The 27,020-nt window shown below is 48.8% G+C and overlaps 1 protein-coding gene across 1 annotated transcript in view; it reads left to right on the forward strand.

Annotated features, from left to right (window-relative positions):
- The window catches only part of CHAT (choline O-acetyltransferase), a 56,322-nt gene extending 30,376 nt beyond the window's left edge, over window positions 1-25,946 (forward strand). Inside the window, exons 8-15 of the mRNA XM_017504689.2 lie at window positions 3,816-3,985; window positions 7,090-7,190; window positions 8,106-8,234; window positions 10,490-10,612; window positions 13,595-13,736; window positions 13,877-13,939; window positions 20,395-20,532; window positions 22,828-25,946. Coding sequence (XP_017360178.1) covers window positions 3,816-3,985; window positions 7,090-7,190; window positions 8,106-8,234; window positions 10,490-10,612; window positions 13,595-13,736; window positions 13,877-13,939; window positions 20,395-20,532; window positions 22,828-23,097 — 1,136 coding nt within the window. The 3' untranslated portion in view covers window positions 23,098-25,946. The remainder of the gene's footprint in view (window positions 1-3,815; window positions 3,986-7,089; window positions 7,191-8,105; window positions 8,235-10,489; window positions 10,613-13,594; window positions 13,737-13,876; window positions 13,940-20,394; window positions 20,533-22,827) is intronic.
- The last annotated feature ends 1,074 nt before the right edge of the window (window positions 25,947-27,020 follow it).

Raw genomic sequence — 27,020 nt, forward strand, 5'->3', positions numbered from 1 at the left:
CCAGGGCTCTCAGAGCTCACCCTGAAGTATAGCCAACAGGGACGAGGTGGGCAGCATTCAAGCTTCTCATGGCCCCGGCGTGGCTAGTGTCCAGGCCCATGCCCTTCCCAAGCTGCCAAGTCTCCTAGACTCTGCTCTGACCACACTGAGCTCTTCCGTGATCCTTCAGTGACTCCCTGTTGTTGCTGGCTGAAGTCACATTACTGAGCTGGGCATTCACAGCCCTTGTTGATGAATCTAAGCATTGGAATTGGATGCCTGAGATCAAACCGAGTTCCCTCTACTTACCGAATAATTAATATCATCCCTGTTTATAAATGGCCTAAGGTCAAGACATTTGGTTTCTCTGCTCCTAACCTGTAAATGAGGCATGACAATGATACCTATTTCATATGCATCAGTATGTATGTTTAAATTGATACCTGGCACAATGGTAGGTACGCGACAAATGTTAGCTAATAGCATCACATCATTGTGTTCTTCCAGCCCTGCCTAAATACTGTGCCCTCACCCATAAGCTGGAGGTCAAGCCAATTACTCACAGCTATGCTTACAAGCCTGGGGGTCTGTTCCCCACCATCCAAGCCACCCTCCCACACTCCACCCACTACCCTGCACTGTTATACACCTCCTGGCATGCCTCTTCCTTCTTCTCTGCTGATCTGAATGTGACCCAGACCTGGCCAAGGTCTCCCCACGCTCTGAAGGCACTGGCTAGCCTGGGAGAGCCTGAGAGAGAGCCTGAGGGACCCCGAGCACTGCACGTAGTAGAGGGCTGAGCACCGTGGCCACCTGCAGGTTTCCTAAGGAGGGGAGAGGGGCAGAGCAGGGAGCCTTGCAAAGGTAAAAGAGCCCTACCTTGTCCCAGCCTCACCCTACCTCCACTCCCCCACCAACCCATGAAGCTAAAAGCCTCAAAAGTAGTTGGTTTTTGCCCTTCAGAAGGACATGGCCTCTCCCTTTCCATTAGCCAGCTGGGCAGCCCCCTCTCTGAACTGGATCCACAGATCCCAGCCCTACTGGGACCAGACCAAGGGAAGCACAATGAAGTCCATTACCCACCATGGAGTGTGCTTGCCTTGTGCAGGGGGCCCAGACCCCACCCTCAGTGAATGCTGATATCAGGGAGGGGACCAGACCAGGCATCCAGGGGCTGAAAGTGCTGACTGTCCAAAGCACGGTGGTGTGGGAATGGCAGTGGGATCATGTGCTGTGCAGCAGGGGGTGGTGGGCAGGAGTTGGGGGACCACCTCTGGGCTCAGGTGCTACATGAGGCTGGCATGGCAGAGTGCAGGTTCCACATCTGCACTGAGCAAGCTGCGGAGGCCTCATGCTCTGGGCGTCAGGTGACCTCAAGGGCAGGGTTGGCACTGCCAGAGGATGAGGGAGCTCAGGGAGGGCTTCGATAGGCAGAGTTGGATAAAGGTCTTGTCCTGGGCACAGGCTGCACGATTACAAGGAAATGGGATGTGCACAGAATCAGGGAGGAATAGGAGGTTGTCCGTGAGGTCCATGCAGGGATCTGGGGAGGAAAGGAGGTAGCCTTGCGGGGCAGCAGAGGTATGAGCCAAGGAGCCCATGCTGCTATGTTTAGAAATTTGGATTCTCCCTTGTGGGCAGTAGGAGCTGTTTCAGGTTCTGAGAGGGTGATGTGGTGACTGCACCGCACTGAAGGAGCTTACGTGAAGGGGAGTTTCCCCAGAGCCTGGGCTGGCTCTCACTTATGTATAGATCCTCAGAGCTTGGCCAGATCCTTGATGCTGATCAGACTGAGGCAGGGAAGCTCAAGAGGCCATGCAGAGAGTGAGGAGGCATCCTGGCCTCATAGGGACCAGGAGGGGTTCTGAAAGCACTGGGGTCCCAAAGCCTCATCCTTGACAGGAGGGAAGAGAGGACATCCCAAAGCTAGGCTGGCTTCCCAGCGTGGACGGCCTGCTGTGGGAGACATCTCCTTCCTCAGAATTTGCAGAAAGTGAGAGAAAGGGGATGCATAGGGACTGGAGAATTTGTAAAAATTCTGGAGAATTTGCAAAAAAGGGTATGCATGGGGACTGGAGACTCCTTTCAAGCAAGGGCATCTGTAGACACCCCTTGTGAACCTGGAGAATTCACCTGGGCAGAGTGAAGACCACTGCAGTTAGCATCTGTGTACCCAGCAGACATTGAGAAAACCTAGGAGATGGTCTTAAAGACTGACTGCACTCTGGGAAAGGGAGCTGTCCACTTCCCGGAGGAAGGCAAAACACACGGGAGAGCTCCCGCCATCATATCTGCGATCCAGGCAGCAGGATGGACGAAGGTGAGAAGCAGGACAAAGAGCACATACTAGTTATCTTTGTGGAGGCTCCCTGGAAGCTGTCATGTCTTTTTTTGAGATCTTGCTGGCAGAATTTTGACACCTGGTTACCCCTAGCTGTAAGGGAGGTTGGGAAGTATACCTTTAGTTAGTTGTCCATGTACCAAGCTAAAAACCAGGGGTTCTATGAGCAAGGGAAGAAAGGACATGTGGTGTGCAACTAGCAGTCTCTACCATGTAATGCACCTTTACCTGCAAATGCCACACCTCCCATCTTCCCACATAGAGCACTCTCACCCCTGCCCTGGGTGCCTCATCCTGTCCTAGCATCCAGCTCCAAGGTCAGGCTCTCCTGGTGATACACAGCCCTCACCATTGGGTCTTGAAGTGACTCCTTAGAATTTTAAAGCAAAATGTTAAACTTTGGTTTGAGTGGACTTCTTAAATTTTGGTGAACTTTAAACCAAGAGCCAGGCTGTGCACTCCCACAGCCATTACTGAGCAGTGGAGAGAACATCGTCAGCACAATAGACCCCTGTTTGGAAGAAACAGGAACACACAGCAGGAACAGCCCTGGCCCCCAGTAGGGCCTGCTTGGTGGGCTTGGCGAACCTCCCTGTGCCTTGTGGAGGAAGGTTCCCGGGGAGGGCAGCTTCTGGTGCTCTCTGGGAGGAACCCACGTGTCCCTGGTGAAGTCATGTCCTCTGTGTCTGACTCCCACTCCTGAAAAGCCATCATTGTCTGTACTCCTCCAGTGCCACCGGGGAGGGGAATTCCCTTTTGAAACCCGCTTCCTGTGCAAGGTCTGGAGGAGTCTGGGAATTGGTAGAGGCTCACGCAAAAGCCAGCTGTGAGCCAGGCTTGACACTCCTTTGGGTCCATGAGTCCAAAACAGCTCCTATGAGCTCATCCTGATGCAGGTTCAGGGAAGCTTGGCCCTTCCACCTGCAGCTCTGCGTCTGAACCAACAGCTTGGGGACAGGGAGGTGAGCAACACACTTCCTTCAGGTTTTCTTGTGAAATTGCCTAATTTTGAATTGGCAATTTCAAAATTGGAAAACTAATGTAGATGTCTGAAAGTTACAGTTCAGGGCAAACAAGCATGCCTACACACAGATGTGGCTCACAGGAGCTTGAGTGAAGGGTGCTATTGGGTGGGGATTCGGGACCCCTCCACTGATGTGGGCAGACCTGAGAGTCTAAGCACCCCCTTCACCTTGTCATGCAGGACCAGTGACCCACACATCTGGAAGAGAGCTGGCTGCAGCTGAGGGCAGGGCTCCTTCAGGGACCCTGAGAATGAGCTGGGCTCCTGGGGTAGGACAGAGGTTCAGGACATTCTTGCTGACTTCACTGCCCACTCATAACGAGGCAGGATTGGGGAATCAGGGCTGGCTCAAGACGTGGGTCTTAGTGTGATCCCAGAAGACTGGGCTGCCCTGCCCCATACGGGACTCCAAGGAGGGAAACCTGGCCTGGAGAGGGACAGGTGCTAGGGCTGTGCCTGCCTCCTCTGCAGACTCCACCAATCGGGACTCGCTGGACATGATTGAACGCTGCATCTGCCTTGTGTGCCTGGACGCACCAGGAGGCATGGAGCTCAGCGACACCCACAGGGCACTCCAGCTCCTTCACGGTGGAGGCTGCAGCAAGAACGGGGCCAACCGCTGGTATGACAAGTCCCTGCAGGTAAGTTGTCCAGGTGACCCTGCAAGAGCACACCCTTGCCCCCAGCAAGAGAGTGAGCAAGCAAGCCCGCAGAGCCCGGCACCCAGCCCGCATGTGCTTGCATCTGGCAGGCGCACGCACTGCCCTCTGGTGCCCGAGAGGCTGGGTCTGATGGTCGGGGGAGTTGGAGGGGTCTGAGATGTGCTGATGTCAATCTCTGGACCAGCCAGAACTCTTCTCGGGAGCCAGTGGCCGAACCGAACTTCCCTAACCTTCCTACAGCCTGTGCCAGGAAGGTCTGGGCCAGACCTAGGGCTCATTTCCCATCACCCATCATACCTGTAAGGTGGGAGTGTGCCAGGGGCAAAAGGGTACAATGGACCCCACTGAACAAATCCTTAATGCACTCTGAGAGAATCTGACACCCAGCGCTGTCAGCTTTTTGGATGTCCACCCCCATGGCCTGGCGATTTCAACATACCTCCCTCAAGCCATGAGAAGTAGAGCAGCCCAGAACCTCCATGGAAGAAAGATCATAAGATGAGATAAAATAATTCGTATTTGTTCATTTGCATGACATCAGCCTAGAAGCAAGAAATTTGCTTTGGCCTAGAGAAAAATACCCATGCAGATGGGAATGAAGTCAAGGTTAAACCATTCATTCCCATTCTGCCATCCCCATTTTTTTCCCCCAACATGCCAATCCTGAATGTAGTCTTGTTTATTTTAAAGTGACTACACTTTTATACTTTATGCCATATAGTATAAAACAGCAGGCAAAACATCTCTCTACTTTCGGTTAACAAAGCTCACATTCATAAGCATGTCTAGACGACACCTCGTTTTCCTTTCTCTCTGTCCCTACATTCTGCAGGTTTTCCTTTTTATTGGTTTGCATATTGATTCCATTATTTCTGATGTGCTCCCCGGCTGCTGGGCCAGCTGTTTTAGCCTCCACAGCAGTGCTAATGGCCTATCATCTTTCATGGAGCCACTGTGGGGGTGAACCAATGTAATACATGCACAGAATCTGTAACTCAGCCTTGGTAGCAGTTTTTAAAAGACATCGCTTTCCTTCCTTCCCTCCTGCCTGCCTGCCTTCCTTCCTTCCTTCCTTCCTTCCTTCCTTCCTTCCTTCCTTCCTTTTCGTGACAGGGACGGGTAAGTACTAACATAGGGGTCAGCACAGCCCTCACTGCCTCTCAGGGGTGAGTCTATGCTGGCCTCCAGGCTCTTTTCATCAGCAGGACAGATTATCAGGCGAGCCAGAGAAGACAGCAGGGCTCCACGGACCTGAATTCAAAAGGATGGAAAGCTGGTCTCAGGACAGCAAAGCAGGGGATGCTGGGGGCAGGAAGGGAGGGTCTGCAAGGGGTGAGTTTGGGGAGAAACTCTGTGGGAAGTGAGTTTCTTTGCAGAATTCAAGTAAAGATCCAGGCCTCTGGCACACCAGGGAAGTGATTGGGAGGAGACCAAGGGAGAGGCAGCTGGGGACATGTGGAGTGGTATGGTGCCCTGGAAGAGCTTCAGTAAAACTCTTAGAGTTTGCTTGTCTTGTTTGTTTAGGGCTGAAGAATGAGTATCTCTTGGGTGTGATGGGCTACCAAGCAGCCTGCTTCATTTGAATTACAGTTTTTAAAAATTNAAAAAAAAAAAAAAAAAAGAAACATGACAGAAACTTAAAAATTTCTAAATTTAAAAATCCTAAATTTTCTGTTAGCTGTTTAAAATATTTCCTGATACAAGTTTGCTGTTGTAACATTTAATTATAAAATTATGAAAATAAATCCATTTCCATAGTAAACAAGTCATAATGAGTATGCTGTTGGAAGAGAGACAATTAACTTCCTCCCTGTTTAAAAAAATGACAATAAATCATATTCTCTGCATTTAATTCTTCATCTTTCCACCTCCCCCAATGGAAAAGAAGCCACAGAACTTCTAGAGGAAAGAGTATTTTGATAAAGCAGCAAAAGCTCTGCATATTTTAAATTTTATCATGGACATTTTCAAGCATATTCAAAAATAGCATGTACATATTGTCAGTCTTGATTCATTTATTCCTTCCAGATTACTTATTATTTATTTACTGCCAAATCACTTCAAAGCAAATAATTTCACCTACCAATACTTAAAAATAAAGCTCTCACAAATAAGGATGCTTAAAAAAACAAACAAAAAAATAAAACAAATTTTGTCCTTATTATTTTCTCCCAGTATTTTTGTGCACTAGGTATGTTCCCTTTCCCAAGTCAGCTAGAGTCTTTGTAAAGTCACCAAAAAAGTCGTAAGTAAACTCAACAGCTCCTATGGATCCTTCATATACTTCCTCTCCATTCCGCTTCTCAATCCGTGAGCCAAGATGGCTCTGTTTTCAGTGACAGCAAACTGAAGTCGGGAGACTTGACGCATCTCGTTTAAGCTCTCGCAGCTGCAGAGCTACATGTGTGTCCCCGACTCAAAGCCCAGGCAGCAACCAGTGGAGCATCTCCTGTATCTCCTCCTTCACCTCTTCATCCTTCCTTCATTCCTTCTTTACTTATTCATCCTTCCTTCACACCTATCAAGGGATATTTTATTTCTCCCTAGGAATCTGCTTACCATCCAAAACAGACTGTTACCTTTCATTGTCACTCATTCCACACAATTATTGAGCACATACAATGGGAGGCACACTGGTATATATCCTGGGAATAAAATCATTGGTGGCCAAAACAAGCAGGGCCCTTCGGACAAATAGTCACATAAAGCACTGCGGGATGGTGCCTGCGATGCATGCGATGAGGGGAAACAGGGCTGATGGGCCTCGTCTGTGCCCCGGAGCAGCTGTGCAGACGGGATGAGCTCCTCGGGAATCCCTGGACTGCTCAGTTAGGGAATTTGGGGCTCCACCTTCACTGCCCAGAGCCTTCGTGGGAAAGCGGTCACGAGTGCTGAGCTGTCTTGGATTCTCATATTCTCAGGCCACTGCAAATCATGTGCAGTGTTCTCTTCAGGAAATAATGTGCTCTGGTGTCCTCGGAGGAGAGGTGCTCCTGAGAAGCCAGGGGCCTGACCTGGGGCCAAGGGGCTGCCTTGCACTGCTGACTGTCCCGAGGTCACCCACTCCCTCTTTCCTCTTGCAGTTCGTGGTGGGCCGAGACGGCACCTGCGGCGTGGTGTGCGAACACTCCCCATTCGACGGCATCGTCCTGGTGCAGTGCACCGAGCATCTGCTCAAGCACATGTGAGTCTGGAGTCCTGGGCTGCCATGCTGGGCCAAAAAAAATGTGGGTGGTCGCTGGGGGCTAGGTCAGTCTGGAAAGTATCTTATCTTTTCAAAAGATGACTTTGAAAAAATGTGTAATACACACACACACACACACACACACACACACACACAGATGAATTTGAAACCAGCTTTGAATAAGATATCATGTGCTTCACAGGCCATGGAGAGGAGGTAGCAGATTTAGGGCAGTCAGGGAGAAGTGTGGCAAGGAATTCTCAGGAACGTCTGCTATGAGAGAGGGGAAGCCTACATTGATACCTACTTCTTGTCCTGAGTCAGGGCCAGGCCCACAGCTGCCCCAGCACAGGGGGAGTTCTCTGAGCCTCACTGCTTCCAAATCCCCAGTCTGGGTCCCTCCTTTGCTTCTGAGCACGACTCCTCTGTGCCTTAAACACATAGCGTTCCTTCCTCCACTCCCAATTTTACACATTGTCTCCTAGGATCTTCTTCTTGCATCTAAGTCTTCAATCTCTTCCACAAAACTCTAGGGTCACTGAAACCCAAACCAAGCCTAGTAGTCACAACCCTTGTAGAACAGAACACAGCTTGTTTCTCTCTTAAATTTCTCTCAAAGTGTTCTGTAAGTGTTAGGGTGTAACATGGTCTAATAGGAAAACAATGAAAAGAAATAATGGGTTTTGGAGTCAGGTGGAACTGGATGGCACCCTGGCCCTGCCACTGAATGATTTTGGTGGCCTCTCTGAGCCTCGGTTTATTTATCTGCACAGTGGTTCAGGGACAGGCTCGTACCCCCTGAAACTCCGTGGCTGTAAACACTGACAGCTAAGATGATTGCAGAGGGCAAAGAAGCAATGTCTCCTTCAGCTCTCTGGCCACAGGGCCTTAGGAGGTCGCCTCTGTGCCCAGCAGGACACAGAGCAGCAGGAAGCTGGTTCGTGCAGACTCAGTCAGCGAGCTCCCTGCCCCCCGGAGGCTGCGGTGGAAATGCTCCCCGGAAATTCAAGGCCACTTAGCCTCCTCTGCGGAAAAACTTCAAAGGTAAGGACAAACCAAAGTCTCCTTCAAGGGGGGCCCCTAGGGACCGCTCTGCCCCTGCCCACTAGCTCCCAAGGCTCCTGGAAGTTTCCAAAGACCCCCGGCTCCCCTGCCTCCCCTTGGGCTCCACCTTGTCCCTATACCTCATGGAAATGTAGTCAAACTAAAGGAGAGTTATAACTCTGGGGAAATAACCTTGCTAAAGTATCCATCATTTCCATAAAATGCAAACGCAGAGCTATTTTTTTTACGATTTATTTATTTATTTTTTCACAGTTTCACCTGACTGAGCAGAGTCACGGCTGGGAAATCATCCCCTGCTTTCGGGGAGTAATAAACAACTGGTTTGAATAGGTCATTTGAATTCAAGCTATTTCAATTTGCTTGAATTTACATAGCAACTTGACAAGGGGGCCTTTTTCCCCAAGGTGGGGGCGGTTCAGGCCCTAACCCTAACGGGACCCCTGAAGGAGGGCCCAGTGCTGGGGCAGCGTTGAGCAGTGGTGGGAGCCGCAGCCTGGCAGCCATGTCCGCACTGTAGCTGTTGATTCCCTCATTCAGTAAGCGAGCACGAATGCATTCACTCACTGGTTTGCTCATTCATTCATCAAGCATGTGCAGAGCTCTCGTGTGTGCCAGGCCTGTGGCAAGGCTCTGAGAACACAATTAAGTGCCGTGGGAGCCGCACTCCATACTTTAGTGGAATAAGCAGACTCCCAGGCCAACACGTGCAACACAGTAATATTAGTGCCAAAGGCAAAAACAACCACGCTGACCTGAAACCACAAAGAAACAGAAGCTGAACTCTGCCAGGACTGTGAGGGAGGGCCTTGCAGAGATGGGCTTGAAGGATGGATAGGAATTCATGGTGCAAGCAGATGGGGGAGAGGCAGAAAGGCAGCTTCTTCAAGCTTGTACAAGTTCATAATGATGCGGGCTGGTTTGGAGACCAGCAAGTGAGAGAATGGCCAGAGCTGGGGCACAAAAAGGAAGTTGGGCTGCACTGTGACGAATGTCACTGTCCTCCGTTAAGGGCCTAAAGCCTGCCCTGCCAATGGTAAGGAGCCTCTGGAGGGTTCCATGCAGGGGGTATGGGGACGCCCCCAAGGAGGCTGCGGGAAGGGCACATGTGAACAGGACAGAGTGTAGCCAGGCTGGGCAGCTGAAGGGTGAGAAGGACCCTTCTGCTGGGAGCTGCTGTGGGAGCGCCTGGCTTTGGTGGGCACGGCACAGCTCAGGTGTGCTATAAAGCAATGTCCACATCTCAGCTTTGCAGGGTTGTTCAGGAGGTAAGCCAGGGGCCAGGGCAGTGAGTTGGTGGGTTGGTGAGTCCTTGGGGGCCGAAGTCCACTCCCTTCCAGGAACCTGAGCAGACTCCACATTCCCCGAGGCTCCCAGCTCCTCCCTCCTGAGGCTGAGAGAGCCAGGAAAGGCCCATGGATGGGGAAGCAGGAGGTTCCTCCCCGAGGGGCCTGAGGAGCCCATACAAGAGGTTAGGGGGCCTGAGTGGGCACAGCTTGGGGGAGAGGTTTCCAGGTGGCTGTGGTGACAGTGAGCTCAGTCTGTCCCAGGAGTCTGTCAACAGGTGGGTCTAAGGGGCGACTACTTGTGGGAACTGGGTCACCTCTGAGTCCCCCCAGTGTCTCCAGCACCTAACCCCACCAAGAGCTGAGCTGCTGTGAGCAGGAGGAATACTTCAAGGAGAGGCAGGCAGGAAGCATGGCGTCCCGAGGGAAGGTGTGGGTGTGGGCTCGGGGTGCCCACTCAGACTCTGCACCCACACACGGCTGGTGGGCAGGTGCATGAACCTTCCAGACACTGCTCAGTGGGCAGTCAGCCAGAACCCCAGAGTCCTTATGGAGGAGGAGATTGGTCAATATGGGGGCCGGCCAGTGCTCAAGAGTCTCAGTGCAGACTCCTGTTGCTCTGACAGTGAATGACAAAGTCCCAGGCATATCACCTGTGTCACAGGGAGGCCCTGTCTCACTGCCACAGCCAGGACCATCTCTCCATCCACTCTCCAGAGCAGGGCCGCCACCTCGCCCAGCTGAGCTCACCTTCGGTCATAGTAGTCTTGGCCCAGCATGCCTTCTGACATTTTCATAGTTCAAGGTGTGTCTCTGACACCTCAGTGCACTCCTGGAGGGCAGGGACTGAGTCCTCACCTTCCAGAGCTCTAGGACACAGAGCCACCTCAAGAAGCCTGGGGAAACCCTCTGGTGTATGCAATGCAAGCAGCTTTTCTTTTTCTTCCTCAGAATAGTAAAGAACCTTGACTTCATTGTCTATACGTTTGACAACTATGGGAAAACATTCATTAAGAAGCAGAAATGCAGTCCTGATGCCTTCATCCAGGTGGCCCTCCAGCTGGCCTTCTACAGGTGAGTGGAGGTGGAATGAGTCTGTACCTGGGAGGGCTGATAGACACGATGCTGTAGGATTTAGGGTCTAGAAGCATCCTGGGGGAGGGGCAGCCTTCTGGGGCGTGGAGGGCTGGACAGTGACCGAGGCTGCATGAAGGAGGTGCAGACCAGCTGGGTTACAAATCCAACCTCAGAATGAGAAGGAAGTGCCATCAGGGAACTGCCTGGGTGATGGCGCTGGGGCATGGAGCTCCAGAGGGCTGGAATGTAGAGCTGAGAAGAGCCAGGTGGGGATGAGGATCATGGAGGTGGGCGGAGGGGCTGCTCTCCATCCCAACTTCCACCATCTCACCCAAACCCTGTTGCTGCAGCCTGTTCCTCCCCAGTCTTCCCAATCTTGCTAAGGAAATAGAACCAGCAGCCCCCTAGCTGATCAAGACAAAAATTGTGGACTCATCGTTGATTCAGCCCTTTCTCGTATCCCTGCACACCGCCATGTCAGTTCTTCTCCAAATGTCTCTCACCTGCCCTGCACCCCAACAGCCATGGCCCCTCCCAGGCTGCCATCAGCTCATGCTTGGCCAACCGCAGCACTTCCTAAGGTCACTGCTTCCACTGTTAACTCTAATAATCCTGTCTTCATGAAGAGCGAACTGTGAAATATGCAAATCAGACTAGATCACTTTCCACATGAAACTTCCTAGTGCCTTCACACCAGCTCTCTCTTGCCTCTTGACCTTTGCCCTGGCTGTGACTCTGTCACCCACCTCTCACCATCCTCCACACACACCAGCCCTTTCCAGCCGAGGTTCCATCCTGCAGAGCCTTTCCCCCTCCCCTTATCTGACGCAGCCATCTCTGGCCCCCTTGCCACCCGTTCTCTGTCTTACCACATCGCGTTTTCTTTTTCTTTCAAGACAATTGTTACTTATGTGAATTACCTTACTGGTAGATTTGCTGCCTTTGTTTTTTAGCCTGTCCCCCCAATCCTGACACTTTGGACATCTCGCATGCCTCTGAGTACCTAGCACCCACACCAAACCTGACACAGAGTAGGTGCCAGAGACTGAATCACAGATGGGAGATCACAGAAGTGATCTGGCCAGGTCTGAGATTTAGAAAAAGCTCTCTAGTGGTGGCCCAGGTCATTGTGTGTTGGAGAAAGAGTAAAGAGGAAGGAAATCAGGAGTGAAGGCAGGGGGAGAGGTCAATTAGCCTTTACAGAAGGTGAAGAAACCAAAGTGGGAAATCAGTCTTCCTAGATGTGGCCAGCTCCTGACAGTTCCAGGGCTCCAGAAGCAGCAGCTCAAAAACTTTTGGCTACGAACAGTAAAGCTCTGCCCTCAGACCTGCCTTCATTTTGCACCTTCCATGAAGGCCATAATGTGACCCTGCAGTAAAGCCAGGGCAAGGCATTTTCACTAATAAGCAGGCAGCACCCGTATGGACACAGCAGTCCAGTGTCCCCTGTAATTCTCAAAGAAGTGAGTGCAGCCCCTTTGAGTGTCTGTCCTGTCCTGACACCTTGGGGAAGGCTGACGTCATCTCACATGAGGACTGGGCTTGCCGCTGAGACGTGAAAAGGCAGAAACCTCACCAGCACTGAGATGCTGCAGGACCTACCTGGCATTTGGAACGGCGGTCAGTGCCTTCTGAAACGCAGAGGGCATGGGGCCGAGATAGGCTGTGAGGTCAGCATCCTGCCGGAGCCTCTACTAGGGGTGTCATTGAGCCCAGCTGCTCAGGACCTATCTGCCGTGAGCGGTTCCAAGTTTCAGATCCAGAGCTGAGGGTGCCAGTGCAGCCTGCACAGCACCCCTCCTCCACCTTCCTGTGGGCTGTGCTGTCACTGGACAAGGCTGGGAATGGACACAGCCAGAGGCTCCTGGATTCATCAAATAGCCAAAGAGGATCTGCGTCCCATGAGCAGCATTCTTCAGGCTCTAAGCTGCAATAATCACAGTTGTTTTTATCTGCCCCTAGATTCAGCAGAAACCTAGAGGCTGCCTGAATTGGGCTTGGTCAGTGACTGGCCAGTGATGGCATTTGCCTCCAGGGACCATAGAAACAGGACATGAGTTCCTTGCCGTAGTCTTGGGGAAATTTGTCAGAGTGTACAGGAGGTCATTCCCGTGCTCACCAAGCAAGACAGTGTCACACATCCTGCAGAATTGGACACAGCCTTCCCAAACCTCCAGGAGCCCAGCCAGTGAGGGAGAGACACGCTCTGAATGGCTGAGATGTGGGGCCACGACTTGCAGAGTGACACTGGGCTGTCACTGCTTCTCTCTGAGCTCTGTGTCTTTTTTCCTCCCCCACTCCCAACACTTACTGACTGGTGAGAAAGGGGGCGTGCCCTCCAGGGCTGCAAGCCCAGGGACACTGGCTCAGTTCCCATGCATAAGGAAAGAGGCTTCCCCTGGCTGGTGGCGTAGTGGCCACTGCTGCTTGGGTCACGGAAATCAGGGAGGAGAGGCACAGCCATGGTGCCCATGGGTCTGTGAGAAGCTCGGCCACCCCTGGAAGGGAGGGCCTGGGCAGCAATTCACGCTCACCACCACTAAGGCCCCTCCCTGCTTCCCTCCGGAGGTCATGCTTGAATCAGTTTAAATAAAACAGGATTTCCTCATGGGTGGGAATGATTAATGACACAATTATTCCATTCTGTGTTATTCATCAAACACTCATCAGGTCTCACAGAAAACTGTAGGTTTCCCACCAGGTTGGGAATTTTTTTTGAAGCGCTGCCCATAACTTCCTTATTTTATGTCAGTGCAGCATCCCCTGTTGTATACAAGCAAACATGGCTCTCCATGTGGGAGGCTCCCCAGCGTCGTCTCTGGGAATTCCCTCTAGAATTCTATTAACATTAAAATGAAATATTCTGCCGAGTCAAGTCAGAGCTGTGAAAATAAAGCCTGCTGAGGTGATTTTTCTTTCCGAGTTTATGATTCCCCAAGAATAAATTACCATGTGCCATTCATCCTTCGTCCCACGCAGGCTCCACCAAAGACTAGTGCCCACCTACGAGAGCGCATCCATCCGCCGATTCCAGGAGGGACGGGTGGACAACATCAGATCAGCCACTCCGGAGGCACTGGCTTTTGTGAGAGCCATGACTGACCACAAGGCTGCTGTGCCGGTGAGTCTCGCCCCACCCCATGGCCACAGGAGACCAGTGAGGCCGCTGTGAGCTGCCCTCGGCTCGGCCCTCTGAGCACCAGACGCTTTGGCTCCACGCAGCCTTTTGAACCCTGCGCTGTCTCTGTGTTCTGTTGACAGGCTTCTGAGAAGCTTCTGCTCCTGAAGGATGCCATCCGTGCCCAGACTGCATACACAGTCATGGTGAGTGATGTCGCACCACCTCACAATCCTGCACTCGAGCTGTGCCTGGGGCCTGGCAGAATGGATGCCACGGCATGAGACCACGTGTGAGGGCCCAGCCACCTGTGACCCAGGGACTTGGCACGGCCGCTTCACCACTCAGCTTCTTGTTTCTTAGTTTTAGAACCTAAGTAACACAGCATTCCTGCTTTTGACGTGGATTTTATAAGAATACAATGAGTTATCACTTTTCAAACCCTTTGAAACAACTATAATGATAATGATAGCACCTCACATGTGTAGCATGTTGCAGTTCATACAAGAGGAGTCAACCACGAGAGGAAGGGGCTCGAGCCTGGCAAGCAGTGGAGGCTCACACAATTGCAGGCAAGGCAGTGTCTGTTCCCACTGAGGGCTGCTTTTACCTCTTATTTTCTGTATATTTATTCATACTACCTGTGAATAAAAAGTCTTTCCCGAAAATTAATGGGGAAATCAAAATTGCAAGGAAAATATTTCCCTAGTTTAGAGAAATAATTTATTTTCTGGCACTGCAAAGCTATTGTTTGCAGTAGCAAACAGTAGAGAATAAGCAACGACTTGGGCTGTTATCAATACCTTCGTTGCAAGTCATTCTAACACAGTCTTTGAAGGATCATATAATCTATGAAAAGGAGCGAACAAATTTCACTCTAGATGCCTGAAAACAAAAACAATGCATTTCTGGATTTTAGAACTAGCCAACATAGACTTTCTCTAATTTAGTTGTTAGGTCCCAAATTCATCTAAATACTTAAGCGTTTGTTCTATTTGGGGAAAATGTAACACCCCAGCCACTCATGTATTCAGTGGGTGTTTTTGTTTTCTTTGTTGTTGTTGTTTTGGCCTTCATGCTTTATGCCAGACAAGGTGCTGGGTGCTAGGAAACAAAACATGAAGTCTATAAGCCCTTTCCTTAGGGAGGTTGCCATGTAGCTGAGAGAAGAGGCCCTTCATCGTGAATACCAATCCCATGCAGAAAGAGCCTTCAGAAAGTAGCAGGGGACATAGAGGAACCAGCTGTTTGCTCTGCTTGGGAAAGCCAGGAAGAATTCCCAGGGGAAGTGGTGCTTCATGTGAGACACAAAGGATGAAGAGAGGCTTGTCAGGCAGACAAGGGAGAGTTGGCTCAAGAAGGGCACCAGGTGCAAAGGCAGAGAACCTTAAGAGAATAAGACCCATTCGAGGAAAAGCAGTGCATAGTTTGCAAAGGACAGTGGAGCAGGGGAGATGTTGGATTTCCCTGTTACCAAGTGTGTTACAATGACTTGGTAGAAGAAGGACTGGTTGGAATTGGGATTAGGAATGTTTGCCACGAGGCAGAGTTGCTGGTTAACAACGTTTCTAATACTGAAGGAGAGCTGGTGTTTGGATTGGAGTAGGACAGGTGAAGGAAAAGATGTAAACGCCTCCTCTTGGTGGAAGAAACTCTTCCTGCATGGTGGACTGCAAACAGAGTTGCTGTCATTCTCTCTGAAACTCTCCAGAAACAATGGCAAGAGATTTTTGAAAGCCATAAATACACTAGAGCAAGAGAACAGGAAAGGAGTGGCAGCAACGTTTTAGAGCCGGAAAGTAGAACACGTGGCAACCAACTCAGCAAACAGTGAGAGAAGCTTGGGGGACTGGGTAATTGATGAACAACAGAAACTTACTTCTTACAGTTGTAGAGGTTGGACATCCAAGATCAAGGTGCCAGTAGGTTCAGTGTCTGGTGAAGCGTGCCCTGTGCCTCCAAGATGGTGCCATGTTGCTGCATCTTCCTGAGGGGACAAGTTCTGTGTCCTCACATAGTGGAAGGTGGAAAGGTTGAGGGCTGAACACTGTGTGCAGCCTCTTGTATAAAAGCCTTAAAGACCATTCATGACCTAATCACCTCCTGACGGTCCCACCTCCTAATACTATCACACCATGAAGTTTCAACACATGAAGTTTGAACAGGACCCAAACATTCAAACCATGGCAATTGATGATCTATATAAAAAGCAGTTGGATCCTCAGTTCCTCTCTACCACCCCAGGCAGACAGGTTACTAGCTCCCTCCCCAGAGGTGGACTAGAAATTCATTATCTGGAGAAGCAGAAGGATTCTAGACTTGAGGACACTAAGTGCAGGTGAGGGAGGGGATACTGTACTGAAATTAAATGGTTAATTAAAGTCTGCTGCTCACTTACTACTAAGCCCTCCAGCCACTCAGCTCCATACACACTGGGAACTAGCTCTGTTACCACCCCTCACTAAGCAGGAGATTAGAAGATTTCTCTGGGGTAAAATTGACTAGGACAAGAGAGAACACTCACAGAAACTGATGTTTGGGGCCCACAGTGAAAGAACCTAGGCAGCAGACGGGATAAACCTCCTGGTTTGCCAAGAGGCAGAGATGCTAGTTAAGAACCATTCCTATACTGAAGGAGAGCTACTGTAAGGACAGTGAAGCCCACAGGTTAACAAATACTTTCTCACACATAAATCTTCTAGTCATATTTTCAGTGCTTTATTCTTAAATACAAATAGATAGCCATAGATCCCCAGACATTGAGGAGACATAAAAGAGTAAAACCAACACCAACAAACATTTTTTGCTAATTAAAACATATTTTTTAAATTTAAAAATATATTTTTAAAAAAACTTGAAATGGGCTAAGGCAAGAGAATCACTTGAACCTGGGAGTTGGAGGTTGCAGTGAGCTGAGATCACACCACTGCACTATATCCTGAGCAACAGAGCAAGACTCTGTCTCAGAAAACAAACAAACAAAACTTGAAATGAAAAAACTACAGGAAACAACTGAACATTTTTTAAGTGACCATCGAGATTTTTTGAAAAATAAAAGGAGTTATTAAATCTATATATGATAGGAAACAAAAAACATTTTTCAAGAAATAAAAATAACTCTGGAGGAAAATATGGTAGAAAAAAATTCAGTGAAAGAATTAGAAGATAATCTGAGACAATATCCCCAAAATACCAACACAACAAAGACATGAAATTTAAGAGAGAAAAGAGACTTAGTCCAAGAGAACAATATTCCAAATAACAGTTGTTTAGGAAGAGAAAATTGTGGAGGGGGGTCCTCAACAAAATAATTCAAGAAATTTATCCAGAACTGAAGCACATGAGTGTCCATATTACGAGAGTTCATTAAGTATGTTGCTTAATAGATGGAAAATACTCATAGCAAAGGATATTTTACAACACTAAAGATGAAGAGAAGATTCCAAAATCTATGAGAGGATAAAAAAAATCAAATACAAAGATCCATAATAAAGATGTAATTGATTTCTGAACAGCATCATTGGAAGGTGAAATACAATAGAGCAATGCCTTTAAATTTTGAGAGAAAGTGACCTTCAACACACATTTCATACTGAGCTAAACTATCATCAAGTTTGAAGACAGATGAAAGACATTTTTAGACGGAGAAAGTCTCAAATATTTTACTTATTAAGCACCTTTTCTCATAAAGGTACTGGAGAATGCAGACTTCTAAAGTGAGAAAATAAAACATAAAGAGGAAATCATATGCTCCTAAAAATCAGAAGATTTAACACGAGAAAAAGATAGAGGAATCCCCCAGGATGATAGTAAAATGAGATCACAAATCAACAGTTGTTGGGCAGACCTAGAGAGCTATCAGTCCATAGAGGAGCAAGAAGTGAGAGGATGAGTGAAATTCTTGCTGCGTCTCTAGGAATCAATTTGAAATAGATATATGGGGCCAGACACGGTGGCTCATGCCTGTAATCCTGGCACTTTGGGAGGCCAAGGCAGGTGGATCACCTGAGATTAGGAGTTCAAGACCAACCTGGCCAACATGGCGAAACCCCATCTCTACTAAAAATACAAAAAATAGTCAGGCATGGTGGTGCATGTGTGTAATCCTAGCTACTCAAGAGGCTGAGGCAGGAGAATCACTTCGACAGAGGTTGCAGTGAGCCAAGATCACACCACTTCACTCCATCCTGGGTGAAAGAGCAAAACTCTGTCTCAAAAAATAAGTAAATAAAAGAAATAGATACATGGAAAACTAAGGAAGTAGAAAAAAATTATATATTTTCAATTTTAGGGAAAACAAAAAATTCAATAAGAAAGGAAATCTGATCATAGTACACTACACAACCCAGCTGTGAATGCTTGCTTAATTATACTTATGTATATTATTCTGTATACATGATTATATTGTATCTTGATCAAACAACAAAGAGTTAAAACATAATTTTATTGGGAAGATGGGAGAGTAGAAGCGTGCTGGGGGGGCAGAGTCATAAAAGAGCTGACATTTCACTGTCTATAACAAGAAGAATATAGGTAAAACTGAGAAATTCAGTAATGGTAACCTAATCATGTATTTGGAGGAAACAAAGTAAATACCCAAAAGAAATAGCTAAAAGACTATAAGGAACTGCCTCTATGGGGTGGGAATCCATGCTGGCAAAATGACCTAGGCTTTTGGCTTATTTGGATTTCTAAACCATATAAATATATGACAATAACAACTTTAAATTTATGAAAATATCTAGGAAAATACCCTCCAAAGCATTGCCACAGGGTTGTATAAACAATTTTAAGTTGATGAGAACGACCAAATCAGAGAGATGGGTTTGGGGAAAGGAGAGGTACAAAGACACTTAGGAGGTGAATCTGGTGTATGGTTGGCCATGGAGGGTAAGGAAAGTGGAAAAGAAACAAGGAAACCTCCTAATAACTAGTAAGCATATTTGCTGGTGGTCGTGGAGAAAGGAATTTCCAATGGAGGGGCAGACAAGGTGGTTCAGAGCCCCCATCACTTACTCTCCCAGTGCTCTATGTTTTTCCTTCCTCACACTTGAGTTATGATCATGTTTTTTTGCATGGTTGATGAAATTGGACCCCTACTACACCATAAGCTCCACAAAGACTGAGTCTACAACTGTCTTGTTCTCTGTTGCGGCTCCAGGACCTGAAGCCCTAGGCATATAGTTGAATATTAATATTCCCTAAATGAATGAATGAAAGACTGAATGATAAGTCATTTTACTCATTACTACTCATGGCTCTGAGCCAAACAACCTGTTAACTCAATCTCTCTTGCTACAGTTATTCCGAGGTGGCAAAAACAAGGATGAGTTGACCTTTCATAGGGCAGCTGCTTCTATGGACCAACACAAATCAGAAATTAAATAGAGGAAAGCAGAGAAATTTAAAAAGTGGCCTCCTTCATAGATGGACCCACCATTCTTTCCTTCTGTCCTAACAGGGCACATATAAAGTGAGCTGTGGTTGTGTAATGTTTGTCTTTTCAGCCTCTAATTAGGTGCGTTCAGAGACACCAAAGCCTGAGTCATCTTTATGCATTCATTCGCAACTGAAAGAGAACAGCTGTCAAATCCCAAAACGTGCCTTGTAAACCTAATCCAAGTTCACTGTGATGGGGGGTTTCCTACTGTGCAGAGCTTTGACAGCTAAGTGTCCATCCTATGGAACTGTGAAACCCCCAGAGATAATCACAGTTACCCTGATGTTGACCCAAGGTGATTGCTATGGGTCAGGGTGGCCCCCTGAGTCTCCCTCAGTCCTCAGAATTGCTCCAAATAAACATGTAGTCCAAAAAACCAGTGTGCATGCCACATACCCAGCCTCAAGTGGGAGAGTTGTAGAATGAGTACCCAGCCCACTTCCAGCCACCTCACCCTCCGTGAACCCCTCCTACATTGATATTCTGGACCTTTCTCTATTTTTGTATCCTTTGATAAAAGTTTAAATATATTCTGATAAAAAGAAAAAGACCTTTTATCATTCAACTGGCTCTTTCCCCTTGAAAATGCCAGCTGAGCCTCTGCTAAGATGTCTAGTTCCAGTCCTAAAACAAGTTCTTAGATTATGGATCCAGTTTAAATGAATTGATCCTGAGACCAGGAAATGGCAGCCAAGATTCAGGAACAGATCTCACAACCTCTGTCCTCCATCCGTTGTTCCCTGGGCTCCTATTGGAGGAGATAGTGTTGGTTGTGGTGAGAGTCTGTTTGGGACAGCCTGGGGTGCCCTCCACAATGCTTGCACAGGATCCAGCAGTCCCCAAGCCCTGCACATAGCCTTCTTCCCAAACTCTCTCCCTGCCCAAGAAGTTGGCAGTTGGGATGTCCAGGCCAGCCCCATTCTTTCAGAGAGCCAGGCAGGCATAGGTGTGTAGGGGATGCTCAGACTCTCTGACCTTTAGCTCAGACATCTCAAGCTAGAACCCAACCTGTTCTGGACTCATTCAGTGCACGTAGAAATGCACAAAGGCCCAGGAGCAGAGGCCATGTGGTACGGCGGTCAGTATGAGCAGTAGCGGGCACTGCATAAGCAGGAGCATGGCTGCTGAAGTCACCAGTAGTTCTGTAGACTAGAGAGGAGGAAACAAGGAGGTGCAGGGGGCCCACTTCTCATCTCCTCTTCTTTATCCCCAACTACTTAGGCTATAACAGGGATGGCCATTGACAACCACCTGCTGGCGCTGCGGGAGCTGGCCCGGGCCACATGCAAGGAGCTGCCTGAGATGTTCACGGATGAAACCTACCTGATGAGCAACCAGTTTGTCCTCTCCACCAGCCAGGTACAGCCCCCGTGCAGCCATCCCCCAAAAGTATTGTAGTCAGCAAGCTTTATTTTCTTTTTTTTTTTGAGATGGAGTTTTGCTCTTGTTGCCCAGGCTGGAGTGCAGTGGCACGATCTCAGCTCACTACAACTTCCGCCTCCCAGGTTCAAGTGACTCTCCTGCCCCAGCCTCCCAAGTAGCTGGGGATTACAGGCATGTACCACCATGCCAGGCTAATTTTGTATTTTTAGTAGAGACAGGGTTTCACCATGTTGGACAGGCTGGTTTTGAATTCCTGACTTCAAGTGATCCAACCGCCTCAGCCTCCCAAAGTGCTGGGATTACAGGCGTGAGCCACCACGCCCGGCCAGCAAGTTTTCTAAAGGGCGGGGACAACAAGCCCACTGGCTGGAGTCAGGCAAATCCTGCCTCTGCTTTTTCTGAGCTATGCGACGTTCAACAAAATAATGAATGTTCACTAGAAGATGGTTTACTGGCCAGGCTTGGTGGCTTATAACTGTAATCCCAACATCTTGGGAGGCTGAGGCAGGAGGATCACTTGAGCTCAGGAGTTTGAAACCAGCCTGGGCAACCTTGGGAGACCTTATCTCCCTATTTTTAAAAATTAGCTGGGCATGGTGGTGTGTGCCTGAAGTGCCAGCTTCTAAGGAGGCTGAGATAAAAGTAGTGCTTGAGCCGGAGAGGTAGAAGTTGCAGTGAGCGCTGATTGCACCACTGCACTCCAGCCCGGGCGACAGAGTGAGACCCTGTCTCAAAAAAAAAAAAGGTTTTCCATCTCCTAAATGGGAGCAATCAACAGGCCCTACTCAGCCATGGTGGAGACAGTACAGGAACACACCCAGTCTGGTGCCCTAACCATTATGCCTTACCACCTTTCAATCGATTACCACAGTTTCCACGGGCTCTGACGCCCAGCAGGTCTGGAGTGAAGTCTTGGCTCAGACAGATGCAATGATGTAGAGAGAAAGCCCAACCCAGGGCCTGGCATGGACAGGGCCCTCTAAATAGGTCACAGATATTATTATAAAGGCCCACACAACCAACAGCAGAACACTCGTCGCCAGTCCAACATCTAACCACCACAGCAGCACATGCTATGTGAGGGCCACTGCCACAAAGACAGAATGCAATCCATTAGAGAGAGGTTGTGGTTCAGGAGGGGAAATGCCCCACAGCCATCAATTTACTAAAATGCCACCTCATCTGCGAAAGCTGGATGCGTACAGGGGTTGATAAGCTGTGTCTGAGGATGGAAGCCCACTTGGTAATTGGATGTTGTCATTATGGCAGTGAGCATGCAGATGTGAATAAACGAGGATAGAACACAGCACCATAAATTCCTCAGGAAATCATCCATGGGCAAAAACTGCTTCGGAATGGCTTCATGGCCTTCGGCTATTGCACGGCAAATTTATCTGACAATGCAGTGACTCTATTAGCAAGACTAATGGTTTGTTCTGCCCCATTAAAACGACCAGTGCCAAAGGCCTGAGCACACAGCACCAGAAACCTGTAGGTTTAAAACAAACCAGGCCCTGTACCTGCCCAAGAATCCTTTGTATTTTTTCCTCCCCAGGACCAGCTAATAAAAATAATCTGGGGTGTGGGGGTTGTTTTGTTGTTTTCCAACTGGAAAGTCACATTTGTGGTTTGAATGCCTTCAGAAATATACTTTCTTGGTTTGTGATCTGGATTACAAAATCTCAGCCCTCTGAATTCAAAACATACTAGGTGCATAAGTAAAACTCCAGTTGATGGCAATCTTTGAAACACCCAACGCTGGGTAATTGTGCATGACCAGGCTGCGGGGAGAAATCAGAGCAGCCAGGCAATACTGACAGTAATTAAGGATCTAGGGAAAATCGACAGAGAGGATGGGCCAGATTTCCTCCAGTTCATAAATTCCTCCCTCCGAGAAGCATCTAACTGTGGGGTGCCACTGGGGGGCTGTTTAGTAAATTACCTGATTGCCTCTGTGCCTCAAATGGCCCCCAGGTGAAGGGGAGACTCAACCCAAGATGCAGCACCAGGTCACTTTGGGAGCTTCCAACTCCACACGTAGAGCAGATTGCACACCAGGGATTGGGCCTGGGGCCCGCATCCTCTGATACCATGCACTTAAATGGGTCTGTTTTTATGACTCTGGCTGTGTCCATCCATGCTGAAGCAATCACTTGAGTTGGTTAATTCAGTCAAACCCCCAGGTGAAAAACAGTCAGAGAAGCCAAGCCCAGTCAAGGCTGGCAGGCTAAATTCCAGAACAAGCAGTTCCTGACCTGTCCTTTCCTCTAGGTGCCCACAACCATGGAGATGTTCTGCTGCTATGGTCCTGTGGTCCCAAATGGGTACGGTGCCTGCTACAACCCCCAGCCAGAGGCCATTCTTTTCTGCATCTCCAGCTTTCACAGCTGCAAAGAGACGTCTTCTAGCAAGTTTGCAAAAGCCGTGGAAGAAAGCTTCATTGACATGAGAGACCTCTGCAGTCTGCCACCGCCTGCCGAGAGCAAGCCACTGGCAACAAAGGAAAAAGCCACGAGGCCCAGCCAGGGACACCAACCTTGACTCCTGCCACTAGGCTTCGCCTCCTTGACCCCGTCTCTAGAGCAGCCAGACCCTGCCAACCCCTGCTCCCATCCCTCACCCCAGCTTTCCGCAGCTCCCTATCATCAGGGTCCAACCCACAGACCACACAGAGACATCATACAGAGCCGGAGTGTTGGGAGGAAAGGGTTCCCTCTTTATGCATGGGAATGGTCATTTTCAAGGTACCTTTGGGCCTGCACACTGGGAAATGGGACCAGCCTATCCCGGAGGTAGCCTAGATGCACTGGGGAGCTACACTGAGGACTCCTGTGGTCCTTGTAAGCTTAGTGTTCATGTCTCCTTCCCCAGCAGAACCTAGTGTGTCCAGGTGATGCTTCTGCCCAACGAATGAATGAGTCACCCTATTACATGCAATGTACCTAAATGAGCTAAGAAGGAAGAGGCTAACTCCAGGTCATTACCTCTTTTCTTTTTGCAGGGAGAGGAGGCTTTGTTTTGAGATTCACAGCATTCCGATCATGGCATTCCCGGTGCCTCCACTGAGCCGTACAGTCCTGCAAGCACTGCTCCTCCTACACACACCACAGAGCCCAAGTCCATTTAAAATACAGTAACTTGGGCTCACGAACACATTTCCACTTTCGCTCCCAGGGGCAGCCTTCTGTTGAGCTCAGAAAATGGTGTCCAGCTATTCTGAAAGGAAAGAAAAACTTATCTGTGACTGCCCTGGAGTTGCTGCCACTCTCTGCTCAGCAGGTAGCATCAGAGCCAGTCCAAGATGAGTAAACGGCACAGCCCCAAGCAGATGGTGCCTGGTGCGGGTGGGTTTCTGGAGGACTCAGAAAACCCCTTCCCGGGATGCTGCCGTTTACATTTTTTCTGCATCTTTTCCCCTCTCCTTCCCATTGTACGTGGTCCAACAGGTGGAGAAGAGAGATGGTTACTTTGGGATTTTCTGTTTGTGTTGTTTTAAGACAGATATTTTTAAGAAAACCATCCTGAAATTAATTTCAGAAAATCTTAGTGATTCAAGCAGGACCCTTAGGCAGGTGGGCTCCTTTATTTGGAGCAGGCTATCCAGGGACTCTGACAAAGACCCATGTGGTAGAGCATAGAGCAGGGCTCTCTGCTGGCCTCAGGGACTGAGGGGACAGCTGGCAGAGAGCGAGGCTGGGAGGAAGGCACAGCCCTGTCCAGAACCAGCCCCAGCCCCAGCTCCAGCATGGGCAGGACAGGCAGGTCAGCAGAGGCAGACTTGAGATGTCCCAAGAGACTGTGATCACAGTGGAGATGCAGGAGGCACTTCCCATTGGAACACATTATTATAGGAAGTGTAAAGGGCAGGGAAGGGAGTGAGAAAGCAACCAGAGAAATCTACAGCATAGAGCCCGTGTGTTCTGCTCACATCCCTCCAATCCTGCTGCCCTCTGCTGAGCACGCCGCTCTAGCCCAGGGATCCTGCAGGCGCCCCCTCTTCCGGCCACTGTGAAGGCTCTCACACTTGGGCCTGCACTATCACAGGCCGGCAGAGGTGGGGTAGGCATTTGACCTTTGCTCAGCTCTTCAAAAACATGAGCAGCCTCAAGAAGTGAGTTCCTTGAACCCCTGGTTTTAGATGGAGGATCTCTATTAGATGTTGTGGGAAATTTGGGCACTGCCCTTTGAACACACAAACTTAAGTCATTGGTCTGTAGCTTCACACTCCTTCCCTCCCATGGCCACCTTCCTGCTCTGCTTAGGAAGTTGCAGCACAAGGATCCTGGGGTTTTCTGGGGGAAGGTAGCTCACCTACTGTAAGTTGGCCCAAAGCTACTTGTCTGTTCTCTCCAAATAACCACAGTACAGATCCGAGTTCTCCTCTGGTTCCTTTCCCTCCGTAGATTTCTGGGCAGGCAGAGAGCTTCAGCTATGGGCCAGGCAATCCCACCAACCCCAGCCAAATGACATGCATGCCCAGATACTCAATTCCCTCCACTGTCAAATAAGAACAAGAATGTCCCCACTTGCAAGATTATGAGGACTAGAGAGCATGTGTGTCAAGGACCTTGCTGGGTCAACAATCCATTTGCCTTTGTCTGGGATCTGCTAGCAGCTGTAGCCAATGTCTAAAAGACACAGGGGCCAGGAGAGAAAAGGGAGGAGAGAACTAAGTCTCTCCTAGTCTATGGCATGCCATTACGGGGTTGAGCAGAGGCAGGGAGGCTTCCTGGGGCCTACCTTTGGGATGACTTTACCCCAGTGGGCATTGTTTGGGTGGTTTTCTTTTAAACTATTTACATTGATATGACAGACCCAAACTCATATCTGCTATTCTCCGAGCACATGGAAAGGTAACTTACTCTATACATTCAGATATCAAACTATGCACTGTGAGGGCTATGAGAAGCGCAAACAGTAAATGCTTGGCAGGAGGGAACACCTCCTCCCTCTGAGGAAGAGGCTGGAAGCTGGTCTTCCCCCTCCAAGAACTGACGGGTGCACTGAGTCTTTATGCAAAGGCAACACTGAGCCATGGCCGAGGGCATCTCTGCGGGCATCCTGGGAAAGGAGCCTACTCCAGGTGTCCCCAAAGAGATGGAAAATGAGACAGTCATTTGGAACACTGATGGATAATAAAATGTATGTGGCCACCTTACAATACTGCTAAATTGCTAAAATATATAAAGTTAATATTTGAGTTCTATTTTTATAAAATAGTTCTAGATTTATGGCAATATATACATGTGTATAGCCTTTCCATTTTAATTTCTAGTTTTGTGCTTTGAAGAAATATATGTATGATTAAAGAACTGTATATTGTAAGCATTAAATTCAAATTATGTAAAGGTTGTAAGTCTATATTCAATAAAAAGTAATGCTAAGAGAGATGATGTTGGCCATTGTTTCTACCCAGACTTGCTTTAAAATATAATGTCATAAATTCTCTGAGTGGGTCAGCAATTCATTTGCCTTTGTCTGAGGTCTGCCAGCAGCAGTAGCCGATGTCTAAAAGACACAGGGGCCAGGAGAGAAAAGGGAGGAGAGAAGTCTCTCCTGGTCTATGACATGCCATTGTGGGGTGGGGCAAGGGGCAGAGAGGCTTCATGGAACGCTTGTGATGAGGCTGACAGAAACCTGGGTGTAGACAGAAAGTAGGTGTCTCTGCTTAAGCCTGCACAAACAAGTGTGGGCAGCATGGAGCAGAGGGAAGGGCACAAGGCTTAGAGGCCAGATGCCTGGACAATGAACACAGCTCTAATTTACTGTGGACTTTGGGGAAGTCACTTCACCTCTCTAGGCCTCAGTTTCCTCATCTATACAATGGGAATATTGATATCGTATTACTCACTTCCAGAGTTGTAGAGAGATGATATGAGATGGTCACTGTTTGAAAACTTAGGAAGTGATGTAACAGCCAAGCCTTCTTGTTGCAGGCTCACACGGACATATGCCCACAGCTTCTTTTGCCCTATGCAGCCGACATACATTCCAAGCTGGAAGATGTTCTCACAGCCATGAAAATCCACAGAATCGGAAATGAGATTTCACCAAATGGAAGCCCAAATGCTTTCCAATTAGACCCTAAAAAGAACCTTGAAGTGTGTGTGTTTGTGGGATTTGGGATGTGGGAAAGGCACTATTCAAAGAGAGAACGGCTAAGAGTCGTCCAGGAGGAGTGGAGGGGAAAGGGAAGAACAGGATCTGAGCAATGTGGGTTTTGCTCTTACCACAGATGTCGTAGGCAGCCCCAAAGTAACCAGATGGGGAGAGAGACACCAAGAGAAGGGCAAGAGCAGGCAGCAACATGCAAAACCACACCACCCTCCTGCGGCCTCTGAAGCTCCTTTGGGATGGTATTGGTACAGAAGCAAGGAAGAGTCCCTCCCAGGTTTACAAGACCAGCTATAAGTTTCCAAATTACTCCTAAGCAGTTCTCCCTGGAGAGTAACAAGAGGGGGGGC

The sequence above is a fragment of the Cebus imitator genome, unplaced genomic scaffold, assembly GCF_001604975.1.
Source record: "Cebus imitator isolate Cc_AM_T3 unplaced genomic scaffold, Cebus_imitator-1.0 Scaffold326, whole genome shotgun sequence".
NCBI lineage: Eukaryota > Metazoa > Chordata > Mammalia > Primates > Cebidae > Cebus > Cebus imitator.